General features: G+C 33.4%; 1 protein-coding gene across 1 annotated transcript in view; it reads right to left on the reverse strand.

Annotated features, from left to right (window-relative positions):
- LOC132704507 (uncharacterized) overlaps positions 1-15,277 on the reverse strand; it is a 46,366-nt gene that overhangs the window by 28,974 nt on the left and 2,115 nt on the right. The window contains exons 2-3 of the mRNA XM_060674528.1: positions 10,760-10,924; positions 9,210-9,285 (exon numbers count right to left, since the gene is read on the reverse strand). Of these exons, the coding sequence (XP_060530511.1) occupies positions 9,210-9,285; positions 10,760-10,924 (241 nt within the window). The remainder of the gene's footprint in view (positions 1-9,209; positions 9,286-10,759; positions 10,925-15,277) is intronic.

Below are 15,277 nucleotides of genomic sequence, written 5' to 3' on the forward strand. Positions count from 1 at the left end.
TGGGAAAGAACTTCTTCTTTATTCGATTATTGCAAAGTTAAGTCACAGATTTGTTTTTGTCAATCGAAAAAAAGCATCATCATTTTGGCCTTTGTTTTCACAATTCCATTCATGCTTCTTTTGCCGATGATTTAAAAGCAAAAAAAGAGATTTTAGATTTAATGGTTATTGTTAAATCTTGATATATGTCAGTGTATTCTGTTCACGAGAAAAAAGATATTATATAGATATTAACTGCGTTGTTCCATTGATCTGTATTTATTTTACTGTATTTTTCACTAATTTTATTTTAGTAAACTGCACTAAGATTTTTTTAACTGTGTTGAATTCTTTTATTCTAAACAATCAAAAATTTCAACAAAAACAAATATATTCAATTAAATTCAATGTAGTTACTTATTTATTTGTTTCAAGTCCGTCTCAGACCTTACTGTAAACTTAAAAAACAAAAAAGTAAACAAATAGGAAAAAAGATATTAATCTGTGATTCAAAATACACCGATACAATACAATAGTTATTACAAAATTAATATATGGTCGGAACGATTTGCGATAGTTTAGTAGATCATAAAACCAAAAATATTGGGACGCAAGGCAAGACGATACTGTAGTGGTATCCGTTCGGAAATCAGCTCTACAGACTGTTACCAAATAAAATTGGATTAGTTGGATAACACATACAGAAAATTTAATAAAATAATACTGCGAAAAAGAGAATAAATTGGATGTAAAGGTAACGCCACTTGTTATTAATGTAGACGAAGGATCATTTTCTGGTAGTAGCAGTTCCAATTTTGACTGTGATTATGAAGATATTTCATCGTAAACTAACCAAAACTAAATATTTACTCTTGGCAAATTATATTTTATACGGTATGATATAATAAGACAGAGTTTTCGGACAATAGTTTATTTAACAAATTATTATAATTTTTTCATATAGATTCATCTATTTAAATATTCGCATATCATTAAGGAACACCCCTATCTATTATTACATAGAAAATACATGGGTATGGGCGTACTAGTTGAATTAATAAATGCCTAGTACTGATTCTGTCTCTCTAATTCCCAAGTAATATAATCGTGATTGTTAGTCACGGCTGTCTTACATTAATCGGATAGACATTTAAAGCGGAACATCTATTGAAGTATAAGTGGTAGCAAGATGAACAATCCATATCATTCTGTCTGGCATTTTATTGCCGACTATGCCATCACAAATTTGATTCAAGCGAATACAACTTGGTAAATTGTTTAAAATCTGATCTAGCTTAATGTGAAGTAGGAGCAGCATTTATATGAGAATTTCAGAAAAATGTTGGTACTCAAACGACATTGGCAGTTGGGAATTTAAATAGCTGAGTGGTACAACAGAAGGTGCAAACCATGAGTAAAAAATCGTGCAGTGAGAACTGCTTGAAAAAAAAATATATAAATACAAATAACCAAACTCACGAAACACATCTCTAATCTGACATGCCCAGTTGAATATGGTGTGCCTTGTGTGGTTTATCAGATATAGCTCGGGGAGACGGTTCTCGTCAATTCTTAACACTTTCATAAGAGATATGAGGCAAAATTGAACTCTTTCTCAGCATAGATAGTGCTGCCGAAAGAGTTTTGGTTTGATTGACGAAGGGGAGTTAAGAATTTTCTGCAATTGGGTCTCAGATTGAGCTAATAAGACGATATCGTCTGCGTAGACCAGTAGATTGATGCTATGGAACGCTTCAATAGAGATAGAGAGAGAGGCTTGGAAACCCTTCAGTGATATCGTACACTACTATGACAATTTCATAAAACCTTTTAATTATTGTAATATACCAAAACCAAAAGAAACGTATATACAGTTATAATTATATTTTATTATATTTTAATTGGATAGCTACGTCCGTCTGTTTGTCTAAATAAATAAATAACAAGGAATAAAAGCAATTACACTCATTTTCCCCATCAATGGGAAGTAGCTGAAATAATAATGCTCCCAAAGCCAGGTAAAAGTCCAACAGATCTGGGTTCATAGAGACCAATAAGTCTTATTCCAATATTATCTTATTTACTTCCTTTTAGAATCGATAGGGAGAATCTGAAATAGAGAATACAAGCTGTAATATTATTTGTGTTATTAACAATATCTAAAATATTTTCAACTTTGACCCCTTGTATTTTTTTTAATAACTCCAAAATTCCTTGAAGTATCTCCTCTCTTAAACATGCATGTATAAATGACTAATTAAATCTAGTCTGGTTTGCAACGTTTTGGATGGAGCACTTCACCAGTTTTATCTTGCTCTCTGTATTTCTCACTACAGCGTTTTATTTCATTTTTGGTGGTGCAAATTTGTAGGTATTTTTCTATGACTTGGTTGGGCAAGGACAGTCAACTAGGATTCTCATGACTTTATGACTGGAAGGCAGATCCCCGTAGCTGGATGTCGCATATCCAAACGGGTTTTATAATTGTTTTATATGCAAGAATCTTATTTTGTAGTGACAGTTGCGATTTTCTACTAATCACCAGAGCTCTTGTCCCAGTTGTTTTCTCTTATTGAATATGTGTGTTCTCCATGTTAGATGTTTCTCTACATTTATGCTCATATACTTTACGCTCTCTACTTGTGTTAACTTGGTGTTGTTTAGTATTACTGGAGGACAGTGGTCTCCTCTTAGTGTAAATATGATGTGTTGAGATTTTGATTCGTTGCCTTTTATTTTCCATTTCTTTAGCTATAGTTATATCTTATTTAGATTGTTTTGTAGATTCCTGGTTGCTGCTTCCGGATTTTCGTAAGAAGCTAATATTGCTGTATCATCAGCGAAAGTGGAGACAGTCAGTATGATTGGTAAGTCGGAGGTGAACAACAAGTACAGTACTGGTCCCAGCACACTTCCTTGAGGTACTCCGGAGTTAATTTGATGTATATTCGTATGTTCAGATTGATGTTTTCTAGGAGAAATCTGCTGTTTAAATCTGATTTGAGTATTTCTTAAAAGTGATGTGATAATTTTTTAATTTTATACAACAGGCCCTGGTGCTTCATCAAATTCTTGAGTGATATCTATAAAGGCTGCAGAATAAAACCTTTTATTTTTTAAGTCGTCGCTGACTTGCTTACCTATTCGATGAATCTTCCACTGTGTGTTTCTTATAAAAGCCAAACTGTTGATGCGGTATAATATTTTTGCAAAGCAGTATAGGTTCAATTTGCTTTAATATAAGTTTTTCGAATACTTTTGATAATATTGGTCTATATGAACCCAGATCTGTTGGATTTTTACCCGGCTTTGGGAGCATTATTCTTTCAGCTACTTTCCATTGTCTGAGTCGCCAATGCCATTAAATATTTGTTTAATTGCTATTATTTCTTTTTCACTTAGCTTCTGCAGCATCCTGCCTGTTATGATTTCATATCCTGGTGCTTTTTTAGCATTTTTTTTCAACATCAATATTTGAACTCGAATAACTATAACAAAATTGAATGGAGTTCATTTTTGAGAACAATTCTTCTCGTGCGATTCGCATAGAGTCAATCAGAAATCATGATCTGAGTAATTAACACCATTGAATACGCAAACATACTTAAAAAATAAATCACGGAAATCAATTTTCTTTAATTTATCCGATCGAACCAAATCAAAGGAAACACTCAATAAAAGGAATAGTTTAACTTTCCTCGCCCGGGGCAGATTGATAAAACTGGCAATCATCATTACGGTAACAGATTTCCAACGAGATTATCGAGATTTGGAACTCCCAAGGGGAAAATAAATGAACTGAACGGGAAACGTGTTTTGGACCGGGGCCGCAGTGTTGTATTCACCAGCTTGTCCAGAACTAAATATACGTGGCCACCAAAACAAAGGAATATGACAAAACTATGTCTAGAGAAAATCAATCGCACGATATTTAACAGATAATAATGACTTCTTATAAGATAATATATTATCTTAATTGTTGAATTTTCTTCAATTAAGGGTATTGATTTAGTTGCAACTCATTCTTAACAGGTGAGATTTGATGTTCTGCGCATTTTTTCTTAATATCTTGGCGAATGAAGTTTATTTAAAAGAAAAACATATCCGTATCATTACTGAATATACCATCTGCCGGAAGCACTGAATACTCAGATTAATTAGTGATATCGAGCGATGAATTGCTGATTACTAAGGGAAAATAATTGTATAAGATTTGAAAACTTTCCAAGTTTACTGTTGACTTCAAAAAAAGTTATTCAACTGATTTGGATAAATTTGTTATTTTTAAGCGGGAATATTTTTATCTTACCTTTGCAATGCGCGTCGATTTAGCAACACTGCTATTCACACGATGGAAAACTTTAACGCATCTTGAGAAATTCTTAGTTATGTGAGTGCGGTCGGGTTATCTAGAATATATTCTTTGGAATATCATAAATATGTATATTATAAAAAATAATATTTCTTATGAATATAATACACTTTTATCAACTATATTCAGCTACATCGTGATTTTAAATAGAAAAATTTAATTATAGTTTATAGTTAGTAGAATTAATAAAGTCATTTTGTATCGATATTTTGAGGTCATTTTTGTGATGTTATAAGACGTCCTTTTTTACGTCAATTTGATGTGTTTCTCGAAAATGACGTCACTTTGACGAGCCTCTGCTACCTGGGTGTATAATATTTTTAATGCTCTTTGAAACATACTTTTTAAACGTTTTTTTAAATCTTAGCTCGCTATCTAAACAAATGCTTCAGATTATGGCTTTTGGAGAGTTCACTCAAGGTTCGTAAATCGTGATTTATATTTTATTTTATCTCCAAAAGATCATCATCATCATCAACAAAACAATAATAAATTTGTGTTTCGTCGGCAAACGCTTGAATTTGAAAGAAAGTTAGTGATTTTAAAATGTTCGAAGTATACACAATAAATAACAGAGGTCCTAAAATTGGGCCCCTATGGCACCCCCGAAACTAATTGCGCCTGATACGAAAATTTGTCACTTCTATTAATCAGATATGATGACATAAGAGAAAATTAATAATATTTCAGCTTTGATATAGGAATTTAATGATTGATTGAATCGAAAGGCTTTCACCATAACCTTTCCAAGACAATGAATCCGAAAGCAACCCCACACTTGCCACTGTTGTTCTTCCCTACATTCCAAACATCACTCACCGTATTTCAAAGGTCCTTAAGAAATATAACGATGAAACCAGTTTTACCATTTTTCCAAAAATTTCTCAACATCTATTAAAGGTAAAATTCAGTTTGAAATATAAGAAGTTTACAGATTTCATGTATACGCTGCAAAGAATACATTGAGACTGGAAGAAAAATAGCGACTAGGCTCAAAGAACATGAAAGATTCTATAGCTCCGCCCCCCTCAAACAATATATAAGCTGTTACAAGATGATTGGCGAAACGTCAGATTTATAAACAACCGACTCACGAGGAATCCAGAAAATTTGCATATATTATTTTTTGCTTACTTTAAAAACCGTGTAACTCAGTCTTCCTTAAATTTAAAATATGATATTATAGCAAAAAACTTTTTGGAACTGACAAAACTTAACGACGAAAGGTAATTGCGAGTAACACTGTATAACTGTGACAAACAATTCCGAGAAATTATCCGGTGTGGCGGTTTGAATTAAACGGTTCTTGTGGGTTTTCCCCTGATTTGAAATCTTATAAATGTAACGACCTTCGTAAAACGCTTCGTTAAAAAGAACGTGGCACAATTATTCCGCGTAAACTTTTACAGAAAATAATATCTACGAAATAAATCTAAATATTTCAATTATACAGCTCTCATATATGTAGCGACTGTTGTTGCGGTTAGATCAAATAGTTCGAGGTTTCAGGAGAGCGGTAATGTGCTACTACCTACGACATGACATATTTTTTCCGTAAATTTGTTCGTTTTTTCAACTTCCAACTCCCCCCACAAACTTTTTGGATAGAAGTCCACCCTTTACTTCAATGGAGTGTTAATTGTATTTATAGTGCTGTGGATGTCAATTATGTAACACCGGTTCAGTTTACTTTAGCAGCAACAAATGGTGGCGTTTTATCAGCAATTTCTGCCTTCAGCTTGTCAAATAATGATGCGTAGTATATTTCCGTAATAGTTTTCCCTGCTTGAAGATAATCAATCAAGATAACTCGGTGGCTGTCCCAAGAAACAGTCGTCACCGCTTTCCTAGCCGAAAAAACAGTTTTTGCTTCTAACGATGTATCCAAGTTTTCTATGGAGTAATTAATTGACGCCAATTTATTTTAGTCTACTTTTTGTAGAGCATTCTTACTAAACACACAATAATAATGAATCAGTTGAAGTGGGAATATTTAAAAGCAAATTTGAAGAAATTTATGAGCAAAATTTTTAAAAAATTTATTCAAAATTTAAAATGGGAAATTCCGTCCAGAGGGCGAATTCTTGAAAGCAGGCGAAAAAAATTTATAAGGGAAAGATTTCTCATGTGTAGTTTCCCGTGAGAAACTCATAAACTCAAATTATTATGGATAATGCACGATATCATTCTAGACTTAGTGTACCAATGCATCGACAAGAAAAGAAATTATCAATTAGCTGCTCAGTAAGCGGATCAATTACCCAGAAAATGGTCTAAAATGTCAGTTGTTAAAAATTGTCAAGAATTACAAAACAAACTTGGCGTATGCTACAGACGAAATGATTGCTGAAATGAGTCGTTTTAAGATTGCCTCCCTGCCATTGTATATTTAATGTCATAAAAATGGTATGGGCTCAGGGCGAAATATTTTTTAATAAAAATATTGTAAGTGAGGCAGGGCACCATGATACTACAGTAGCATCTGTTTAGAAGACAGCTCTCCAAACAAAGAAAATTGGATAAGTTGTAAAACACATACAGAAAATATAATAAAAGAATACTGGCAAAAAGAAAAAACATTTGATATAACGGTACCACCAGTTGTTATTAATGTACACCAAGGATCATTTTTCCTGTAGTAGCAGTTGTAATTTTAGCTATGATGAAGATGTTTCATCGTAAATTTAAACTATATATGATTTACTTGTATATTTACTATTGCATGGACAGAGACTTGGGACAATAATTTACTAATTATCATAATTTTTAAAATTAATTAATTTTAAATATTCGCATATCATTAAGGAACACCCGGAATATGGACGTACTAGTCAAATTAATAATTGCCAAGTACAACTGATTCTGTGTCTCTGACTCCCAAGTAATATAATCGCGATCGTTAGTTTTGGTTAGTTAGTGTCTTGCATTGATCTGTTGAAGTATAAGTGGAAGCAAGATGAACAATCTATTTCATTCCGTCTGGAATTTTATTGCCGACGATGCCATCACGCACATACCGATTATAGATAAGAATAAGTAGAACAAATAAATTGACCCAAACCCAGGTGGCACTACCTGCACTAGGTGCAAATAAATAATTTGACAATGACATCACTTTAAAACAATGAAAGTATTTGTTAGTTCTTTTCAACACATCAGGAGGTTTATCCATTATTCCACCTTCCACCTTACACCTGATGTAACACCGGCTTACTTTACCATTAAAAGATAAAATTTTACGTTTCTGGTGATTATTGTATGGTTGCTTTTGGTTGGTTTCGTTTTTACTATATTTCCGGTATTCGGAATTTTCAACGTTTTATTCACTCTTCTAACTGTGCTGTGCTATTATTATTTTCGAAGCCGACAGTTCAGCTTGCCTCAAAAATCTGGGGAGCTGCTGGTCAATTAAGCCATTCGCGGAGATAACTATTGGTATAATTTTGATACAGTTTAATCAGTACATGTCTTTTATTTCCAGGGCCAATTGCTGATACTTATCCAACTTCTCATTTCTGACTCTTTTGATGTTATCATCGAGTGGTATCGCGATGTCAAAAATATTCGCGCATTCCTTCTTTCCGTTCAATTCAACACTGTCGGGTCTATTATGGCAAGTCTCTCTATCCGTTACCATTTCCCTGCCCCAATATTTTTTTATATTGTCGTTCTCTATTATAGTTCCACTTAAGTATTTATAAAACGGTGTTATTTTATTAATCATATATTTTTTGCAAATTTCTTGGTGAAATATACCTGCAACTCTATTGTACCGCCCTGTGTAGTCTTTTGGCGCTAGGGTTTGGCATTCAGACGACAGATGCTTAATAGATTCCTGTGTTATTCCGCACATCCTACACTGGTCAACGTGTAGGTGTTTTTTCTGGATATACTTAATGTAATTTTGTGTCACCGTCACCTGATCCTGAATTGCTTGAATAAATCCCTCAGTATCACGTGTCAGACTCCCCTCGGTAAGATATATAATGGACAGCCTCTTCTTCACTGCTATGCAAGGCCGCTGCGCATCTTCCGTGTAGTTGTTGTTTTTATTTCAGTAGGAGTTGCAGCAGTCAGGTTCAGTAGAGAGTAGTTGTTGTCAGCTACCACTATACCACATACAAGTAAGTATACAATTTCCCTCTTTGGGCCGCATGCAACCCTTTTCGTAAGATTCTCCTCTACCTCTTGCTTCATCGCTTTGCGATCAGCGGTTAGTGCCTGCTTTATATCTTTCGTGCAAGGGCAGTGCTGGAAATTCCACTTTGTCCATTAATCTGATGTTATTAAATTCTTGTAGTTCTAGTTGTCTGTGCAGTTCTTCTTTGTTACTGGAATTTCCAAGTCATCCATGTGTAGCAAGTGACTAAGGGTTAATTTTGGATTTCTTGATATTATGATTATTATTGAACGTCGAAAAGAGAAATCCAAAAATGCAATCGCATCAGCGTGAAGAATTCCTTCAAATGAATAAAGCACAGTTGCACACGTGATCAGAATCGAAAGTGTTACGCCACTTAATCTCCTTAATTCCCAGAAAACTATCTAAACACTTAATTTCGACGATAAAAAGCGGGGGCACGAGTCCAGATAAAGACCGACCGGAATCCCACCGGAACGCGTAAATCGGTTTCGCCGGAAAACAGATCGAACTGGGAAACGTTAATCGCAAGCTGAATAAAGTAAATAGTCTTCGAAGGGTAATATAAAAGAAGGGATTCATTCCGTCGTTATCGGTAAACGGATAATTTTCGGGAAATACGTGCCGAGATCGAATGGTTTTTTTTTCGGTATAGGTTAGGAAAACAATCACTTACAGTCTGCGCCGTCGCGGCTGCTTTCCTGAAAAACCTTGCATTCTACGTTTAATGGACTGCTTGCTCTTCCCGTGACGCTGTGGCGCAGGAACGCGATATATTTTGCTAGAATGGTACCTAAAACCCAATAGTGTAAGAAAATAAGATTTTTAAGAAGACAAAATTCTTAAAGGTCTGAAATTTTGTCATTGAAGCCTTCCACTACCTAATGATATACGACTTTTATGTTCTCCATTATATACTATATAAAATTGTTATACAGGGTGATCTAAGGTTAAATCGTCAAATGTCTAAGATCTAAAAAATCGTTTTTTATTCAAAAACCTTTTTTCTTTTTTATAAAATTTGACATTTTCATTTGCTTTACTTTCAATGCAATCAGAAGAAAAGACAGAAAGAAAGGATTTATTCCTGAGGCGTCACAGAATGTATTCTAATTGTTTGCATTAAAAATCATTCTACACCACTACTTGTTTGTATGTTTGATACTTTTCTAAGATTAACCAATTTAAAATACTTTTTTTGCCTCTTTAAGTTTTTTCATAACCTGCTTTACTGGAAATGATTGTTGAAGTAGAGCGGAGTGTCGCTTTGTTTCGAAAAAGGTGGCGATCATTTCGAACAAGTTTTATGAATTTTTCTTACTTATTTTCTAATAAAATAAAATAAAATATGAATCGAGACCCAATTTTCTTTCCAATGTTAAATGTCACGAGAAAAATTAAATATTTTTGCTGGGATTTTTAGTTAGAGTAAGTTCTCTGACTAGACTGGACTAGGCGAATAATATAGACAGCCTATTTTTTTCAATTTCAACAGCGCACTTGACGAAAGCTGGTCCCATGCTACACATTTAAATGTTTAGGCAAATTATTGCCTTGTTTTCTTTTAAAGGGCTTAACCAAAAACTTCTTGAACAAAAAGCATCAGTGAAAGAAAAGCTAGCAAGGCTGCTCTTTTGACATCTTCCACATGCAAACTGGAACTAGAACAATCATTTAAGGGGAAAAAAGAAATAAATCCCAAGACAAATAAAAGAGTAAAAGAAATTTTGGAGATAAAGTCACCTAAGGAGTGAAAACAACTAACTTGCAGAAAAAATGTAAACAAAAGACCAACTTGTAAATCAGGAGGATATAAGCTACCAAAATTTACCAAAATCTTTTGCGAGTTTCTGTTGAACCGCTGATCATGGAAAGTTGGGAACTTTCTAGATAATTCGCTGTGTGGGTTCTCAAATCCGCGAAACCTTCATCAAAAATTTAAATTGGGCTATTTTTTTTTCTTGCTGGGTCAATTGTAAGTATTGGGTTCTGAATAATTTCTTCTATTCTCCACATTTTTACGACTAATTTGGTTAGACTACAAGGTCAACATGACTGATATTAAAAACGCTTTGGGTTGTCTTTTTACAAATACAAAAAGTAGTAGTAAAGTGACGCGAGGGAAGCTCCAAGTAGCGGGGGAGGGTGTCACTATTCTCGAATTTTAGGGAACAGAAATGTTGTGGGCAAATAGCCAAAAGGGCGTGTGAAAATGATTCTAACGAGTACGTATTAGCAAAGAGAGAGAATGATTTTATAATATATACCTGTTCTAGAATCAGATCGATCTTCAAATTCACTTCGGCTCATATTACACAATTCAATCCCGTTTCTAGGAAACTTTCTGACATCGGGAGGAGGATCCAACCCAAATTTTGTTGTACTCCACACGAGCCATGCTTCTATGTGGTTGTCGGTCCATTCAAATGGATCTAGAAACGAAAAATAAGTAGTATTCATATTAAATATCTTCGCCTTAGTACCAAAAACTCTTTTTTTGTGTTTTTGCTAAGAAAAGAACTACTTGTTAAATTGTAAATTGCACATTTTTTTAAAATGTGCATTAATCATGGAAATAATTAACTATCTTTCAACCGTCTTAGATAAAAATTAAAAAAATTATTTACCAACATGATGCTAATGACGCATATTAATTATGATATTTTTATTGCTCTTTTATATTCAAGTAGAATAAGATTACAGCAATAAAATGCATGAAATTCAATGAGCTCTATCCAAATTTGCCTCCGATTAATGAAAAAAAGTTCAAAAGAATAACGATTAAATGTTTAAACAATTTAATCTACTTTTTTTTGCATATGCTCATATACCATTAAAACAGTCATTCCATTAAATCAGTCATATAAATTGCATTACTCTAGTCTAAAAAAAATCCAACATAAAAAATAAAGCTAGAGGCATGCTGATGAATACGCGAAGTAAGATCAAGCTCAGTGAAATGTTGAGTGTTGTTGATGTCATTAGACATTCTGTTCCTCATAAGTTTATTAAAGGCACTTAAATTAATAGTAAGTCAATACTACTATCATCTTTGACACTATTATTATACATTCTCATGCATCGTATAAGAAGAGTTATAAAGTTGCAGCTGAAAGTCTGTTAACACAAAATTCATAACCGATAAGGTTATTTATTAGCTCATAAACAAAGAAGATATCATTCGGGCTTCTGAGCTGCAGTGATAGGCAAGCGATCATGGTGACAATAGTATCTTTGTGTAGCTTTAATGAATTTTATTTGGACACTCTCGATTCGATCAACATAATCGTGGTACTTCGGACTACAAGATGTTAACGAATATTCCAAAACAATTCTTACCATACATAAAATGTAATTAAATAATCTGGGAGGTTCTTAAAGCCCTTAATAGTTCTCAGAATAACTCCTTCAGTTTAGAAAAATTATGTAGTGACATTTAAGTGGAGTTGATTCAGATCGCAGTACTCAAAAAGTACGTCCGCCTGCAAAATTATTATCTCCAGACTTGAATTAATGACCTGAGAAACCTTCAGGGCATCGGAATATAATGAAGGGCGATAGTCCAGAAAAAAATGTCCTATATCATAAAAAAAATAAAACAAAAAGCAAAGGACCCAACTGTGAACCCTGCGGAACCCTGGAAGTCACATTCAAGCAGAACCTTCCCCGGCAAATCGGAATTTCCAGTTTAACAGCGATGAACCATGTCAAAGACTTTGTAAAAAAATCAGATTAAGATAGATAATTGTATTCGTCAATTTTTTATCCTGAAAATAGCTAAAGCAAGCTATTCTATGTATGTTACATAGAAAGTTCTAAAGTTTTGGTTATAGAAAATATACAGGGTGGATCAAAAAGTAGACGCTGGTAACAAATTTCTTTTTTTTAGTGGAACACCATTTTTTAAAATCAATTTTCGAATTCTACGTAAAGTTTCATGCATAATTCATGTAGCATACCCTATACAGTTACATTTTATGAGCAAAAGAATGAAAGACAAATTCAATTTTAAAACGAACAGATAAGTAATACCTACCAGTAAAGATCTGAATATGGCGCATCTCAATGACACCCAGAGAATTGAAATTGTTCTTTTTTCACTTTTGATTTTAAATATCTCCAGAAGAAAAAATCTAGCGGAGTAATATCTGGAGATCTTGCAGACCAAAATACGGTTTTTCAATATTCCCGCACTTGTCAAGTAAAATGGGGCGGAGCACAGTGCTGCTGAAACCAAATCTCTTTATTAGACTGATTTGCATTTGGATAAGGTCCAAATATTTATTTTTTGTGGATGTTGTGTAAGAGTCTCCCTCCACCATTGAGAATTATTTGTAATCCAATTCCTACAGTTTTAATTACTGTACCATCACTAAACGGTATCTGACGATGAAAAAATGGTTTTAAGTTGCACATTTCCATCATAGTTTGACATAACTGTACGTATGATACTTTTCTTCCTTTAATACACTCAAAAGATGTTAGTTGCTTAACATTATTATTTGAAGCTACTTCAGAAGATGAATGATGGGATAACCCTCAACTTCTAATAAAATGTTAATTTCTGTTTTTTCATTAGTTTTTGGACGACCTGGCCGTAGAAGACCTTTTACATACCCTGTTTCTACAATTTTTTTCTCAATTTTACTGACTGTTGATCTTGGATGGATGGGTCTTCCTTGGTATTGTTCATTACACAAATTACAAACATCTTCTTCAGTTCTCGATTTGTCGCCATAACAAACAAAAATTAAAATTTTAATTCTCTTTCACTTTTTAACTGACAAATGTAATTGTAAAAATTTAATTTACTGGTACTAGTTACCTGTTCATTTCAAAATTAAATGTATGTTTTTTATTCTTTTGCTCATAGAAAAAGGGAGATCATCATCATTGCAGAAATCCGAATCTTCAATTTGATCCATATTTTAGCCGTTCACTGTATATCTTTATCTATTCTCGAAATACTTCGAATAGGCCATCGAGTTTGGGGAAAATCGCTCTATAAATTTACAAAATCAAGTAGATCCTGAAGTTGTCAACTTCACACACTGATACAATTTTATTATTCGTCGTTTAATCAATTTTCTTGTAAAAATTATATTTTGAGGTGACTAAACAAGGTGGTATGCGAGCAGCATCGGTATTTTGCCGGAGGGCCGTTACGGGACGTATATTCCATGAATGAAATTGGGTGCTTCTGAACCAGTCACTTCCAGCTCTTGGAACTACATCGAGAGATTTCATTGCCGATAAAATTTGAGCGGGAAAATTTTAGTAAAGCGAACGGGATGAATCAGCCTCCGAGAATTCGACCATGGTGTAATTTGCTATCGCCGAACACGTTATCACGGAGCTATTGGTAAACATATTTCTAGTCCGGCACCTCCGGCATATAGCAAACAGTTAAAAATAATCGCTTCAGCTTTTACTCGCAGCCTACTAGGAATTTAGTGAACGACAAATGTTTTTCTAATTACCACTAAAAATTATCAATCACGTCGCTTTATCTCGAACGATTCTTAACGAGTTTTTTGACTAGAGACATTAGTAGGAGTGTGATAAGGTCTTCTTATTAATTAGGGCGTTTCTTGAAATTATGTTTCAAAATTTGGTTAGTTTTGGTGAAATTTTGACCACTTAAGTGGCGGCATCTATCCTGAAGATGGTCTATAGAAACTAGGAAATGAGTAATATCCAAAATGGTTAAAAATATGGACTTTAGTAGACGCAAATGCTGATTTTTTTCAACTGAAATAAATTTGGAGAAATGTGTTGTGTCCAGGCTGATTTTAGTTATTCCTCTTCTTCATCTACGTCAACTTAATTTTTTACACGCCTGCATCTGGTTCCTGTAATTTTAGAAACGGTCAAGGTCATTTTTTATCTAAATTCGAGTTGTGCTTTTTTTAAATAATTATTAATTGAACTTTATATATTAAAAAAAAAGAAGAAAGTCTTTATTTGGAAAAAAGCAGGTCATTATTTTTTAAAATTAAGTTTATGTGGCTGACTCCAAAAATTTTTAATTTAGAATCTTTGTTAAAAATGATGAAAATTTGCAAAAATTGAATGGAAAAATTGATACAGAAACGGCGAAGATCAGTCAATCGTGACAATTTTTATTTGCGAGATCAGAGTGTTAAAATCACAATTTTCAAGTCACTCTAGATTTCAAAATACTGGTACACTGATTGCAAGCAGCAATAGATTTTTTTTGTACAGGGCGTTGTGTTAATATTTGTCACCATATCTACAGCCTACTCTTCAAAAGTTAGAATAAGAAAAATATTTGCATTTCTATCAAAAGTACGTTTTAATTTTTTTTTATTTATTTTTGCCATGGCCAATTCAGAAGAAGAACAAGCTAGTTGTGTCAAGAAATGAAAATGGATCCCCATTATTTTATTACACTTTCAAGGGAAACAGATAAAATAACGAAATTAAATTTCACACTCATTTAAATATTTTAATTTTCACAAAATACTAAAAAGATTTATTTATTCGTTCAAAATTTAAGTGAGGAACAGAAAAAGCCAAAGACAGATTTTGTAATAAAAATATTATTTTCACAGGAAGCAACATTTTGCACAGCAGGCATGTTCAATACAAAACACTACGGAAACATCAAGTTGTTAAAATATAATGACGAGCCTCTTCTCATGTTGGATGTGCCCAAAATTAACCAAAGCTAAATAAAGAATAGATCTATAGGTCCTCTTAATCTTAAGGGAAATTCAATTGGAATTAGACACCTTAATGTTTTGCAACAATGTAATGAAAGT

The sequence above is a fragment of the Cylas formicarius genome, unplaced genomic scaffold (genome assembly GCF_029955315.1).
Source record: "Cylas formicarius isolate icCylForm1 unplaced genomic scaffold, icCylForm1.1 PGA_scaffold_7__23_contigs__length_41026272, whole genome shotgun sequence".
Lineage (NCBI taxonomy): Eukaryota > Metazoa > Arthropoda > Insecta > Coleoptera > Brentidae > Cylas > Cylas formicarius.